Source organism: Anticarsia gemmatalis, chromosome 17 (genome assembly GCF_050436995.1).
Source record: "Anticarsia gemmatalis isolate Benzon Research Colony breed Stoneville strain chromosome 17, ilAntGemm2 primary, whole genome shotgun sequence".
Taxonomy (NCBI): domain Eukaryota; kingdom Metazoa; phylum Arthropoda; class Insecta; order Lepidoptera; family Erebidae; genus Anticarsia; species Anticarsia gemmatalis.
In genome coordinates this window covers 5,980,266-5,995,192 of record NC_134761.1, presented here as the reverse complement: position 1 = coordinate 5,995,192, position 14,927 = coordinate 5,980,266, and the positions used below count along the sequence as shown (strand labels likewise).

The window sequence follows — 14,927 nt, the reverse complement described above, 5'->3', positions numbered from 1 at the left end:
AAAAATTAAACTAATATATTTATGTTTTTAAGTGCATCACACTCTTTTACACACTTTCTCACATTTCTATACTTTAACATAACTTATGTTTAATATAATATAATCTCGTTACATATCACATATCGGATAAATATATTCTTAACTATAGTTTTATTACTAAAGCGATGTGACGTCATTGTCGAATGCGTGCATCTCTTTCTTGGTGGGGTCTGTCACTATATCCCTTTGGCGTCTTTTGTGGATCGTGTACAGTGCGCTGTAAAATAAAAAAAAATATATTAATAAAATTTAAACCACTCGGGATCTTTCTCAATACGTCTCCTGAGCACACGCGGTGCTTAGCGATCTCTATCAAATCAAATTTTAAAAGAAAAGATATCTAAAATGGTATGTTTGTAACTTGTACTAATTCATAATATAAATTATTACAAAAAATATAAATCAATAAACATCACAAATAAAAAATATAAAATACCGTTTAGCTTATCAAAAAAATAAGGACTATATAAAGACTATCACGAAACATTTTTCATTCATGTTATAACATTTTCTATTAACATAATAAATAATGTCTTCCTTTGTTTATATAAACGTTGTGTACGTTTTTTCATAAAATATGCCTGTGGATTGTAACAGACACGTGATCTATTAGAACGAGACACGTGCTACGAAATGTATTACATCAATATTGAGGTTTTTCCGTCAAACTTATGAAAAACCACGGTTTTTAATTATATTACTATTATATTAACTTCTTTGATATTATTTTATCTTTACATTTGTATTATGTGTGTCAACTTACGAAATTCCTTAAACATTTCTACTTTCCGGGTTTTGGGACGATGGAAAATACTTTTTTTGCGTAAAGTATCACTATAAGTGTAACACGTGTCAAAGGCACGATTGGTCAGAGCGTACAAGCAGCGGTCAATCTCGCATTCGTGTTACTATGTGTATACACCCTAATGCAAGGTTTAAATTTGTGTGCGACCTAATTACTTTATATAATAATTAGGTATCGATAACAAGCGTGATATAACAGTATGTATGTTGCAAGAAAATTACGAATTTGGGATTTTGGACAACATTCTAGCAGACATCTAGCAGTTTATTGCAATCTTTGTATAACTAGACTATTTAAGACTTTGACTTTTAAATAGAGACAGTTGCAGCTTGCATGTATAAAAAAGGCAATTACCATATTCTGGTTATTCATGAAATGATTTTTTGTTTTGATTCAATTAACAAACAAAAAACTTCTGAGGTCATTATTAATTCTGATTTATTACCTAATGATTGTGATCATCGGATATTTAAATATTGTAAAGTGTCTTAATCAAAATCAAAATCAAATCATTTATTCATTTAGGTCAAATATTGACACTTATGATAGTCGTTACAATTACTGAATCTACCACTACCTCGGAAATGGGGTAGAGCCTTATGAGACAAGAAAAAAGAATGTTATCAAAATCCCAATTCCACTACAACCAACAACACAAACGATTAGAAAACCTTACTGTCATTGAGATCGGCCTTTGACCGAATAACGTGACAGAAAGACGTGCCTATATCATAACAATATAAGTAAATAGTAATACGATTTAAAACCGCAACGTTGGCTAGATTCCGTCATGTACGAGCACTTGTTACGTGGTTATGTGGTCATGATGTGGCCTCGACCTTTTCGTTTGTCACTTTTTTGACACTCAATCAATTAGTTTTTGTTGGTCAGTGTATAGAAATTAAGTATTATTTAATTCTTTAAACGCGTTATACACTGCGAAGATCATACTTATATTATAAACTAGCTCTAGCCGGCGACTCCGCCCGCATAGGCTATGGTGGTTTAGGTTAGTTAGTAAGTTACTTTCGCAATTATAATATTATAATGGGTCGCGAAAGTTTGTGAAGATATTATATGTATGTTTTTTACATAAAAACTACAGAACTAGTTCAGCTGAAATTTGTTTCATAGATAGAGTTACATACTACATTGATGCATAGGATACTTTTGACTACTGAAATCTTTCATTGCTGATGAAGTCAGGGGGGCAGCAGTTAGTACTATATCGAAATTTTGTAAGTATCATTCAAATTTGTAATTTGTACCTTCATATCGTGTTTGTTATACAAGATGTACTATAGTATTTTATGAGTAACTTTGAGATGTAATAATATAGTGTGTTTGTTATTATTGCGGTAATTTTGTCGAAATTGATTTAAGGTTTTTAATCTGTATGTGGAACTGGGTTCAAAGAATAAATAACAGAACTACTTGCATCGTAACAAATGAATATCATTTAAATAAAACGGTCTATGGTGCATGAAAACTTTGAGGTATTATTCAAATCAAAGCGTGCTGAATAATATATTGGCTCTGTGTACTCATGCATTTAAAAAGAAAACAAAAACTCGATGTGAGCATTCCACATTTAAAAACAAGGGCATTTGAATTCAAGTCCAGCAATTAAAAAACAAGATGCAGATAGCATCTAAAAAACCAACTTATACTTAAACTTATACTTCAAAAAAGCTTCAACAAAAAATTATAACGACGTCAATTAAAAGCAGATAAGAATAATATAAGCAGTGATAGCCGAGTGGTATTAGTTGACACCTCCCACGCAAGTGGTCGCAGGTTTGAACCCAAGGCAACACACCAATGACTTAAAGAAGTAATGTGTGTATTAGAAATAATTATCACATGCTCCAACGGTGAAGGAAAACATCGTGAGGAAACCTTGCATGCCTAAAATTTGTTTCATACATTAATTGAAGGCATGCAAAGTTCCCAGCCCGCACTTGGCCAGCGTGGTAGACTAAAGGCCTAACCCCTCCCTCATTCCGGGACCCTTGCCCAGCAGCGGGACAGTACTGGGTTAAATATATTTTATTTATTTTAAGAATAATACTCACATAAATATAAGGAAAGCTGGTATTGTCATCGTCCCGCCAAGGAAGTACACGGCACCTGGTAGAGTTTCCACTGTGTTTGAAAACAACTTACTATACAAGGGTATGTATATAACTGGTATCAAAGTTTCCACGAAGCCGATCAATGAACATATTTTCCCTGAAAATGTATTGTATATTAATAAAGCCTTGTCATAATGTTTATTACTGTCTACCCTTATTATACAGCTATTTATTTCGCGTCTATATGAATAATGTATTGGGTTTTGTATTTTGAAATAGAGTTTTATGTGAATCCAAGTATAAAATGAAGGAATTGTTGGGAAGGTTATTTATTGCGTTAAAATTATTTATTAGAAGAAAGTTACTTCATTTATTTTTTTGCCGAAATCTGTCATCATTCTTCAATTATTGTTGTGAACTAGCTGTCCCTGCCAATTCGGTTCAGCCGTTCTTGAGTTTAGCACTTATATATTATATTTGGCGATTCATTTCTACATATAATATTTTATATAATTGTAATGATAAGGTCCTTCGCGCCCAATACCTATATAAAACTATAACTTTTATGTAATAAAGATGTTCACATGTTCCCACAACATTGAAATAAATATATTATTCAATATAATTGATAACATCAAGTGTTTTTTGTTATGGTTTAGCTGCGCATTCTTTTCTTAGGGCGCCTCGTGTAAGAATAAGGCACGTGTCGATTTATTTACTAAGTTTCTATAACATCCAAGATAAATACTTAAGGTAGATCAGTTTGCTATATATTTTTCTTCGACTGCAGTAGAAAAATATCGCTAGGGCGTCCTACATTGAATGTAGAGAAAGCGAAGTTGGTTTCTTTCTAAACAAAGCATTAGTACCGTTCGGTTACTTCAGGTAGGAAAAGTTTTAAGTAGTTTAGGTTTTGTGTTTGTAACTTGAATGGATTTTAAAGTGTAAATAATCTATCAATGCATTTGCTAAGAAAATTAATTATTTTAATTACATGTATAATTTGAAAATAGCTGGAATTCCAACAACAACATTGAACTTTATGCTTTGCAATTAGTTAAATTAACGTTTCAAATTAGTAATAGAAACCTTAGCTTCAACTCCATTCAACCCACATGCCTTTGCGGTTTACAAATGGTTTTATTTTTTGTTAAAAATAATACATCCGGAAAACATAAGTATCTACGCCATGATTGTACCTAAACGTAAGTACCTACTTGGGAACTACCTAAAGTTCTGTCAAGCTGTTTTTAATGTATTTTATGTTTAAAAAACTAGTGAAATATAAACCCAATGTTTTATTATTAATACGGGAATAAAATAAACTTGAATATTTATATGAAAGGTGATAGTGCCTCCATAAATTTTTTTTATACAAATATCTGACGGTATAATAATTTTTATGACAACGTAAGAAGTAAAATAAGGTTTCAATTGCTGTTTAATAAATTTTATGTCTGCTACTGTAAAGGAAGTTGGTGTACAGACACAACTATTATTGCAGTTAGAAACTAAAATGGATCAATCCTTGGGGTCGTCAAACAGACATTATTTATTAGAATATTATAAATGCATTGGTAATGCGAAAAACACAGAATCTTTATAAATCCCAACCCATCATATGAAACTTATGAAACCTTAGAAATATTTGGATGAAAGGAAACTCAATTAAAACGATAAGGTAGCCGTGTCTAGAGTGAAGAAGTATAGTTTAGTTTGCAAATTTAGTACCTAAAATAAGAAGTAAACATACTTTCACTAAACCAATATTATAAAATTCCATTTATGCAAGCTTATTCATTCGCATAACACGACATTGAATGACCACGAACCCGCAAAAGCTAACCTCACCATAAAGGTTTACGAGCGCTTACGAATAGAATTCAAAATGTCACACGAAGTTCCACTGTGCATTAACACAGCTAACCACATTATAATTTGAAGCGGAATATCCTAACCGATCCTAATTCGATATCGACCGCCCGAAATATTGACACCTACATGTTGTGGCCACTTTGACACGTTGAAAATTTAAGCTGCTTCTCTGTATTTCAGTGCAGTGGTAGTTTACGATTTGTCGATATAAATGATTAGTACAATCTCTCGGTGGCTGAAATAATTTGACATTCGCGACTTTTTTTGTGAGCTTTGACACAAATTTTGCTGAAAATTTTTTTTGTTTGTCGGTAATAAAGTGCGATATTAGAAGTTAATGCGCACTATCGACTAGGAGTAATTACTTTAGTATAGTAATGACTGAAAAATTAATATTGTGATCAGCTACAGCACACGAATTTAGACGAACATTGATCCTACTTCTCGATATTTTAATGCAGTAGTCGAGTAAGTGCCTTTACGTACTACCAATTGCAATAGTGTAGTATGTTCCTTAACTATTAAAATAAAAAAGCTAAATACGAAAATCGAAAGCGTTTTGTGTTACACAATAATGTGAGCCTATTTCTATTTTAAATTCTACGAGTACCAACAAAACAAACCTATTAATATTTTGCCAGGCCTATAGAAATACATAAATTATTACAATATTGTTTACTTATAATAATATTTATTATAATCAGGCAGAACTAGATATAAAAAGATTCATACCTTTGATTTTTTATAATGATTTGCTTCATCGGAATCCGGTATCAAACCTTTTTGTGGTTTATCATTATAATGGGTACTACACACACCTTGAGATCATCATCAACATAACATTTAAAAAAAACTGGTAATCTATGAGTTTTAATATTCATCAGCCTACGCATTTGCATTCTTATATTATTTTTTCGAACAGCTTTTCGTAAAGATTTTTCACTTTTGTTGAAATCGTAATTAATTCAATAATTAAGTCATTATTGTTAGTTTTGCTTAATTGTTCTTATCCGTGTTTAAAAACACAAGTAAGGAACAGAATTCTTCATAGGTTTTTTTAACTCATTTCGGTCCTACTGCTGGACAAAAGTCTCCTCTAGAATTAAGAGACAGGTTAGGCATTGACTTTTGAATTGTAGGATAAATATTTTTAGGAACGAGCCTTCCTAGTCTCCTAAATGTGATTACTCATATTATCTTCGTATCCGCCTACAACATTATCATAATGTAATTATACCATAATTCTGCGTGTAATTATGTATCTCTTGAATATAATTTTCTCTGACATAGATTTCTGACTAATTACTAATTGGCGTTCTTAGATTACGTTACTATGGAACACCTAAAATGAATTGTTTTACCTCTTATAACCAGTGTAATATTTCAAACCTTATTCCTATAATGTACAATTATTCTTTAATATTCAACACACATGTCTACTTTCGTATTATCATTAAATACAATTCCAGCCTATGTTTTAATACATATTGGCTTGGCTGATCCTAAAATTTTGTTTCAGGTGTTTTAGACGCTTCATTGAAATAATGGGTCAAGCATTTGAGGTTTGCCAGAATTTAAAAGTTTCTATCGTATAAGAGTGACAACAATTAATGAGAAATAAAGTAAACTTATGTCCCTGGAAAATGAAAACTCATGTTTACGTACCAACTTTATCCTGATCCACAACTTTAGTGCCGAGAGACCTAATTGCTATAGCTCCGGAATTCCCAAAGAAGTCAAACACTGGAGCTGCGTACAGCCAGTCTCTAGTCGGTGCCAATGCGTACGCATAACCCGAAAGAGTTTTACAAGCCGTTGCGATGATGCCTATGAAACTGTCGTGCCATTTCAGTTTCTTACTAAACAGTGTTACGGCTACTGCAGACCCTGAAACGTGAATTTGTAGTATATTAGCATTTATTTAGTAAAGAAAATCCACATATAGGATTAATTTTATGCATGCCAGACAGCTATGTACGGTTAACACAATTTTTTGTTCCGTGTTCGAATAAAACCTCTGAGAGATGCATTCATAGCGATTGCATCTCTATCACTACGCTATTACATAAAACAGAAATTATAATAGCATCGAAATTATCTTTTATATTGATACATACGTCTTTATTTTACACAATAAGTCGTCCTTCTAAAGTTCTCAGTTAGTATTCCAAGCTTCTAGCAAGTCTAAGATAATTTCTACACGCACTTTCATTTTAAACAAAGTAACTCAGTGGTATCTAACAGTCTATTACGTCTATCATTTGTCAGATAAGAAATACCATTTATTTTCTTAAAAACTTAGTTATTGTACAACTATTTTCTTTGTGAAAAAGTATAATCTTGCGTTCAAAATACATTTCTACTATATTTTTGTACAATTCGAATAAGATAATTCTTACAAAAAAAACTACTCCAAAGATATTTTTTATTTTGACCGAAGCTTATAACTAGTTTGTTTCCATGTTATAAAGTTATGAAATAAACATGACATATCGTCAATGTAAGCCAAGTTCATGGCTCATAGCCAGTTGCGCTCACCGGTTGGTAAATGATCTGTGGGTTAAGCAACCCTTAGCGCGATTATTCCCCATGTAGGTGACCGCATAGTGGTATTTGACTAGTGGTCAACCACTAGCCACAGTACAAAAAAATAAAATAAGTCCAAGTTACGTTTTTAAAGATACAAATATAGACAAGACGACAAGACAATTAAAAAGGAGATTGATTATATGTATATTTTGAATAATTGGAAATAGCTTATAGCAACACTTTAGGTGATTGTTAATGATGATTTGATGATTACCGTTTCAATAGCCGTATAAGGAAACAGCCACAATATCTTGAAGGCATCTGTTATTATGTTTATCAGACTTAAGTGTAGGTACTTTTTGTTCCCAACTTCAAATTATATTATATTTGAAGTCTAACCACATGTAATAAGATTATAATCTTTTTGCGAAATGAGATTCTTGCTTGTATTAACTTGGTGGCTTTACGTTTATAACAAAATAGAAAATTATAAAAAGCTATGCCATATATTTTGGAATATTTCTGGATGTTTTTAGAGTAAATTGTCATTTGTCCGTTTCTCTTTTACATTGACACACAGACCATTATTGGACATAACAAGTCGGCTTACTTAGATTCTAAGTTAGTATTCAAACTATAACTATAGTTCAACAACTTTGTAGAGTCTTTAATGCAGAATTCGCGGCTGGCGGAGATACACAAAATCATTGAATTTAGATCATCAATAACCAGCGTAACTAACCCATTATTACATCGATTACCTCAAAATATAAGCTTACTATGACTTTCTATGAGACTCTCCTAAATAGGAAAAAACATAGGTAGACTTTTCTTAAAGAATAGCGTTGTCATTTATAATTACTGCAGATTGCTATTGTACCTATATTTATAGCTTTACTGATGATTCTGAATGTAATTACTTCATTGTAATTGCAACTGTTTCATCATAGACATAATCAGATAGTAATCTACGAGTTAAAATAGATGAGTGCAATTATTGAATAGTGTTTGTACTAGTTGGAACAATGAACATGTATTCTTTCGTTGTAGACTATTTGTATGTGTGTGTATGTAATATCTTGCTTATTTGAAAACTTACAAATAAGTTGACTTATTTAGTGTTTAATTTTATCTGAATTGGTTTCTCTAAATCAAAGACAATTATATCATTATACCTATATCGTGTGTCCGTGATTACCTACGTCAATTCCAAGTACTATTTTTGTAAAACAAAAAGTAAACTCGAACGTCATTACGTTCACAAATGCAGTCGCGAACGTAAGCAACATGTAGGTTTATAAAATTCTTATTATTCTATTTACCTGCGGTTCCCATGAGAATAGAGTAGGTACTGAATAAACTAAAGTCCACCACATTCATACTGAATTTTGTTAAAACATACAAGAAGAGTACCGCTGCTTCACCTACGAAACAAAAAAGGAAATTAGTGTTCAAAGTATCATCAATCTTCATTCAACAAAAAAGCAATTATGAAATTATCGTAAACATCCTAGAGAATTATGAAAAGCCTTGATTTTTTATATGTTATAAGTTGTTTTGAAATCTAGTTTTGTCGAAACTAATTTAGTTAAATATTGTTCGAGGATGTTGTCAGATTTTTGCCATATCTCATATTGATGTCAATATTTAATTATATCTTACCAAATACCGGTCCCATGATGATAATGTGCGCACAAATCACTAGGATTATTTGTATCAGTTGTTTTTTGGGAGACAAGAAGAGCAACGACACAGTATCCCACACATTTTTAGGATGGAAGAACTCCAACACATTCTGACCCAAAGTACCTTCTAGCTTTGTTGTTCTAACATTCTTTATCCTTAAGAGAGTATAGATAAAACCAATGATATACAGCCCCAAGTTGATCCCGAATATTCCGTAATAACCGACCGCCTCTGTTAGCACTCCACTTATCGACGTGCCAAATGGTACACCCAGAGTAACGATTATACCAACCATACCGATTCTGAATGTACGAGATTCAATCGAGGTCATATCTGCGATCAAACTGTACGATCCCATCAATGCAATAGCGTATCCGCCTGTTAACGCTGAGGGCAAAGCTTCTATCAGTGCAGTGGACCACAAAGGCCATTCCAGGAAGAAATATGTCGCCAATAATAGACCAGCAGACGAAATTATTTCTCCAATAACAGGTATCAACATCAAAGCTTTCCTGTTGCCAGTTTTGTCGCTCCATGCACCGACATTTAATATCACGATAGCGGGAATACTGCTTTGCAAAGGATTCTGCCATGCTGTCATATCCGCGACTAACATAGTTGCATTCAGTTGCGCTGCTACTCCTAAAGTATCGTTGTCATCCACTTCACCGTTTACAGCTTTTAAACAAATTTCTTCAGACATGCCTAAGTCAGTGCGACAAGCTTTCTCAAAATTAAGTTTCTGTACTGCTAGTCCTGATATAGCAATGGGCAAGATATAACACAGTAAAAAAGGTTCCACTGTGAAGAAGTTGAAGAACATTCGTATTCTTTGCTTCCAGGACACTGGTGTTTCTTCGACACGATTTTCATTTGTTCCATTGGCTTCAATATGTTTGTGTCCATTTGTATCTGTAAGCTCCACATTTTTATCACTTTTTGAACTCATTTTTATATTTTTATAATATTCACATGTGTCACTGTTACTTTGCGGTTGTTGTGTACGAGTGCGTTTGTTTATAAATACACGCTAAGACTGACTGGTTGATCGCAGGTCACCGAAATCATCGCGGAAACTCGTTTCTTATTTAGTAACGTTAGTACACACGGCTGGTTTAGAAGTATGTGAATACCTCATAAAGTGCCCTTGTAAAATCTATGAATACCAAAACAAGATTTTTTACTCTCGACCTTTCGTAATAATTTATCGGTTTTTTTTTACACAGTAAAGGTACTTTTTATTTTTAACAGGGTTTGTGGCTAGTAAATGATTAACATAATTAGCAAATATTGTTTTACATACAAAGTACAACTTTACCTAGTAATCTTTCGTAATAGATTTATTGGTAATAGGTAGTCCTTACAAATTTGAGTTCGAAAACACAATTTCAAATGGTTATCTAAAATTCAAACTAAGCTCGTAATTTTTTTTAAATATAAATAAAAATAGTTATCCGGTATTAGTGAATTTTAATTTAAAGTTACATCAAATATATATTTTAATCTGACAGAGCAAAGGTTCATAATATCCGGTTCTCTTCAAGGTAAATGAACCGTTAGATACTGCATTCAAAGAATTCAATCAAAGTATAATTTCAAACATGACTGCTCTTAACATTATGTGTGTACATTAAATCAGTGTATAAAAAATGTTTAGTAGAATTTTATTATAAGGGCCAAGAGTAAGTTTTACAAGTGGATAAGCGTCGGGTAATCTATCTGAAAGATAAAGCGAATGCATGAAAAATGTCGCAAATGTATCAAATACCACTTGACAAGCTAACCGATACTTATTCAAAAGTAGTTAAACCAGCAATAAGTTATTGATATAATTTTAATAAAAATATTGTTTGGTGGTATCAGTACCTAGTATTTTTAAAGTTAGTTATTTCTAAAGCTCGAAATGTATAAAATAATATGTAAGTTATACAGTCAGTTTTTTTTTGAGATCAATAACAAAACGTAATAGAGTTTACCTATATGAGACAAAAAACTTCAATAAAAATCTGATCAAGAGTTACAAGTATTTTTCCAAAAATACTATTATATTCTAAAATATGAAATTGGTTACGCACACAATATTAATCAGAATTTTGTTGTAGATGTTAATGAAGAAAAATAATGTATTTGAACTCGAACAGAATAAAGTTTAATATCTTAGGCATACCAATTGCCATACTCTAAAATATAGGGGCACAGTTGACATCTAATCAAGTAATATTTGTAGGCTGAGGAGAGGTTTGGCACATATTAAAACTGCAATCTTATTTTACCATGAATAAAGTGTAAAACATAATACCAAATGGTGTGAAATTATTACAAACTCGGGAGATGATGATACTTTTTATTATAGCAATTTGTGCATTGATGTATGAATGTATTTACTTTAGGTGCTTATGAATCCACTTTCGAATCAATAGCGTTCTAGAATTTATTTCATCTAAACTTAAAAAAGCATTGAAGAGAATCTACTTGTATTTTTGAATAGAAAAAAATAGCTTTTGAATGTAATGTAAATCGAAGATTTAGTATTAGGGCAAAATAAACTGACCACTGTGCCGAATTGAGTCTTGTGTGAGCATTTGATATTTTTACTGATTGACATAATTTTTACTATAGGCGTTTTTTCAGATTCTATGAACTCGTGGATATTAATGTTACAGTTTGTTTCTTCTACCTTAAGTCTTTTAAAGGTAGAGGCAGCATTTTCACTTTTAGTGGACACACAACATAGGCCTACATTTCACCACCAGAAAATTGGTACACGAAAGATTTTCCCGTACGCTAAAAGGCAGCATTTCTACATTTCTATTATTATTACGCGGTAATAGCTGAAAGTCTATGGCGTAAATCTTAAAATAAGATCGCAACAGAAAGCACTTAGTCTGCTGATAATATAAAAATACTTATGTTTTCGTCAATACATGGCATTTATTGCTCGTAAACAATACAGCTTAACTCAGTCTATATTTGTATAAAATTGTAACCCATTCATATAACAAAGTCACGTAATTTTCATCAGGTCATTGGACTATTAGTTAGAAGGTTCGCCGTTTTCTATTACGGCCTCTAGTCAAGGATTCCTAAGTCAATACTACAGGCCCTAAAGATACGTGACCGATTTAATCTCACGTCATACATTGGTTACTTTTTTTAGGTATTTAAAATTGAGTAACTTAGGGCTTGTGCACAGCTTATGTCTAAGTTTCAGATAACTTATTTGCCAGGTAAAGTGACAGCAAATTTATTCAACCAACTGTAAAAAATTCGTTAGGAAAGCTAGGAATCTGATTGATTCTTATTTAGAATAGGTGAATCTGGACCTTAGTCTTTCTTTTATTATCTTAATTAACTGATAAATATGTAGGCTTTTAAATGCTATGCATACTATTTCTATGGTGGTGAAAAGCTTTGATGATCAGAAAGTTGATGAGGTAATGATGTGCTCATTACCTCATCAACTTTCTGATCATTTATTCAATGTGCCCAATAAGTTTCAGCCGTTGGTTGGCGATGATAATGCCTACGCGTTTAAGAAATAGATTATGCCCTGAAGAAATCTACTCAAGCCATAAATTGTTTAACTAAAAACCAAAGTAATGACTAAATTATCTAATTTAAAATCTATCCTAAAAATGAAAGTATAAAATTTACTTGGTTCCTTGAATTAAATTAATTCTACGAATTTCCAAATAGGAAAATAAAAATTTAATGGTTAATCTTTGCGAAAAGAAGGGTTCATTATAACATATAATTCTGCCCATATTAAAAAAGGTCAACCTGTATTAGTACTTTTTAATGAAGATCTATAAGAAACTATCCAAAGACAAGCGCTAATGGACTGTAACATTCAAAGACCTTTCACAAAATCTTTTAAAGAGTTGACCAAAAGTTTGAAACAAATTAGCTCTAGACTTTATAAAAGGGTATTCGTCCCTTATCTCGTAACTAGTACTAAATTAGCAAAGTAATTGAGGTCCTAGCGTAGGGATGTGTATGATCGTAGGAGCTGATATGCTATCTGTCTTAGCCATTACGTTTTAATGAAGAAAATTTTAGCATTTTAGATTTTAAAATATTTTGCTAGACAGCCTGATTTTTCAATCTTACTTGTACTGTAATATGTAAATTAGGTATATCATCACTACAGACTGCTTAGAGCATTTATTTAGAAGGATTAATTAACAATTGTTAAAACTTAAATACTGCACATGTAGCTCGATTCTCTACTACTATCGACTAGCGACAGCCGGCTTGTCATCGAGAAATTTTGTATGAAAATCTGATCAGCGCCTCTGATGGGCATATTCGTATGATCTATTATGGCAGTACATTCTAAATGACAAACTTTCGATACTCGACAATACCAACCGTGCAGAATCGCGCTACTGTTTTTTAAGCAGAAAAGAGTTCATACGTACGTTAACATCCACTACAATATTTTATCAGGCGCTATACTGTTTATTAAATCCGTTAAATTAAATTCTTTAATTACAAGAGATCCTCAAGATCGGTTCTGTGGCGTGGTGACAGACATACTCTCACATTTGTAAAATTAGGCGTAGATTTGTAATAAGTGCATTAGTTTGGTTTAATATATTAAGTATCCATTAATAATATAATTATGCATTACATTTTGTACGGTAAAATTTTTAGCTTGTGTTATCGTATGTAACCGTATCATAAATATAAAAATAATATAATTAAGGTTTCTGTAAAAGAATTTGAGACGTTTGGAAAATTTCCTTTAATGTGACGATTGCTGCAAAAAAGTGATGTAAAAATATCGTAGAGAAATTATTTTCAAGGCAGGCGAGCAACAAAAAATACGATTAGTTGATATTTCGAATTATTACGGTTTATAATCTTCCAAAGATCAAGTTAAAATTGTTGATTAACATTGTTTGTATGAATTACCAGTAACTACTATTCCATTAAATTTTAGTTCTAAAGTCTAGCGTTTCTACAATATAATAAAAAACGTTCGGGCCTGCGTGGGATCTTTTTAGACCTTTCGATCCTCCCCTTTGCCTCCTGTCTATCTGTCTACCCGTCTATGTCTCCCTGTCAAGCAATACCCTTTAAAGTTCGTTTACATTTAATATAATCATTCTTTGTGTAAAGTCAAACAAGATATCTTAACAACATACTTCTGTCTAACGGACCTTGAGACAACAAAAATCTGTTTTTGATTGTTCACTCAATCAAAAAATATGGTCATTGTCAAAGCCATCTAATTTGTTCGGTAATACACACATTACGCAACTTTTCAGTCCTCTTGACCGACTTATGGGAAAAATTGGAACGCATACAATACGTGAGCCACTTTATGTTATTAAAACGACTTCATTTCAATCGATTTTTTGGTTAATAATACGAGTAATTGCAAATTATAATAATGAATACTTTTCTTAAAATATTCAGAGCTTGATTTGATTTATTTAAAGAAAATAATAATTAAGTTTAGGCTATTTAGTTTAGAATTCTTTGACCTCGGAAAATAATTAGTTCAAAATTGTATTTTGTAAAGCACTAGTCGTTAGTTAGTGCTTGTATTCTGTGTATTTAGGTCTTCAGCACAGATTTATTTTATTATAATAGTTATTAAAGCAGTCTACCTTTAGAGCTAAAGTTTAAAGGAGTTTTAAAACCTTATCGTTTCATAAATAGGTTCTACTGAAATGTTACGCAAATATTTTATTTTTATAATTTTACAGTCCTGTAATTTTCCTTTGTAGGTACTAAAAGTCTATTGTTATACTCTTACAATAACAGCGATTTACTTATGGATGCAAACAATAGTTTCGTTAGGGTTACGGTAAAATTTGCATGATTATAATGTTGCACATTTGATCAATTAAATTATTAATTAAAGTAAGTACCACGCGAGTGGGTGGCCAGCGCGCCACGTGATAACA

General features: G+C 31.9%; 1 protein-coding gene across 1 annotated transcript; it reads right to left on the bottom strand.

The window, feature by feature from the left end:
* On the bottom strand, nt 1-10,089 carry LOC142979811 (lysosomal proton-coupled steroid conjugate and bile acid symporter SLC46A3-like). Its single transcript, XM_076124998.1, has 5 exons — nt 8,986-10,089; nt 8,646-8,747; nt 6,460-6,681; nt 2,920-3,076; nt 1-256 (listed from the first exon to the last, which is right to left on the bottom strand). The coding sequence occupies exons 1-5, from the start codon at nt 9,956-9,958 to the stop codon at nt 157-159; spliced, it is 1,554 nt and encodes a 517-aa protein (XP_075981113.1). The 5' UTR covers nt 9,959-10,089; the 3' UTR covers nt 1-156.
* Between the last annotated feature and the right edge of the window lie 4,838 nt (nt 10,090-14,927).

Excerpts from the sequence above, each read along its gene's own strand:
- LOC142979811 (XM_076124998.1), bottom strand. The coding sequence starts at position 9,958 with ATGAGTTCAAAAAGTGATAAAAATGTGGAGCTTACAGATACAAATGGA. Across the intron at positions 8,748-8,985 it reads CATCATGGGACCGGTATTTG|GTGAAGCAGCGGTACTCTTC; the intron begins GTAAGATATAAT and ends TTTGTTTCGTAG. Across the intron at positions 3,077-6,459 it reads TGTGGATCAGGATAAAGTTG|GGAAAATATGTTCATTGATC; the intron begins GTACGTAAACAT and ends ATACATTTTCAG.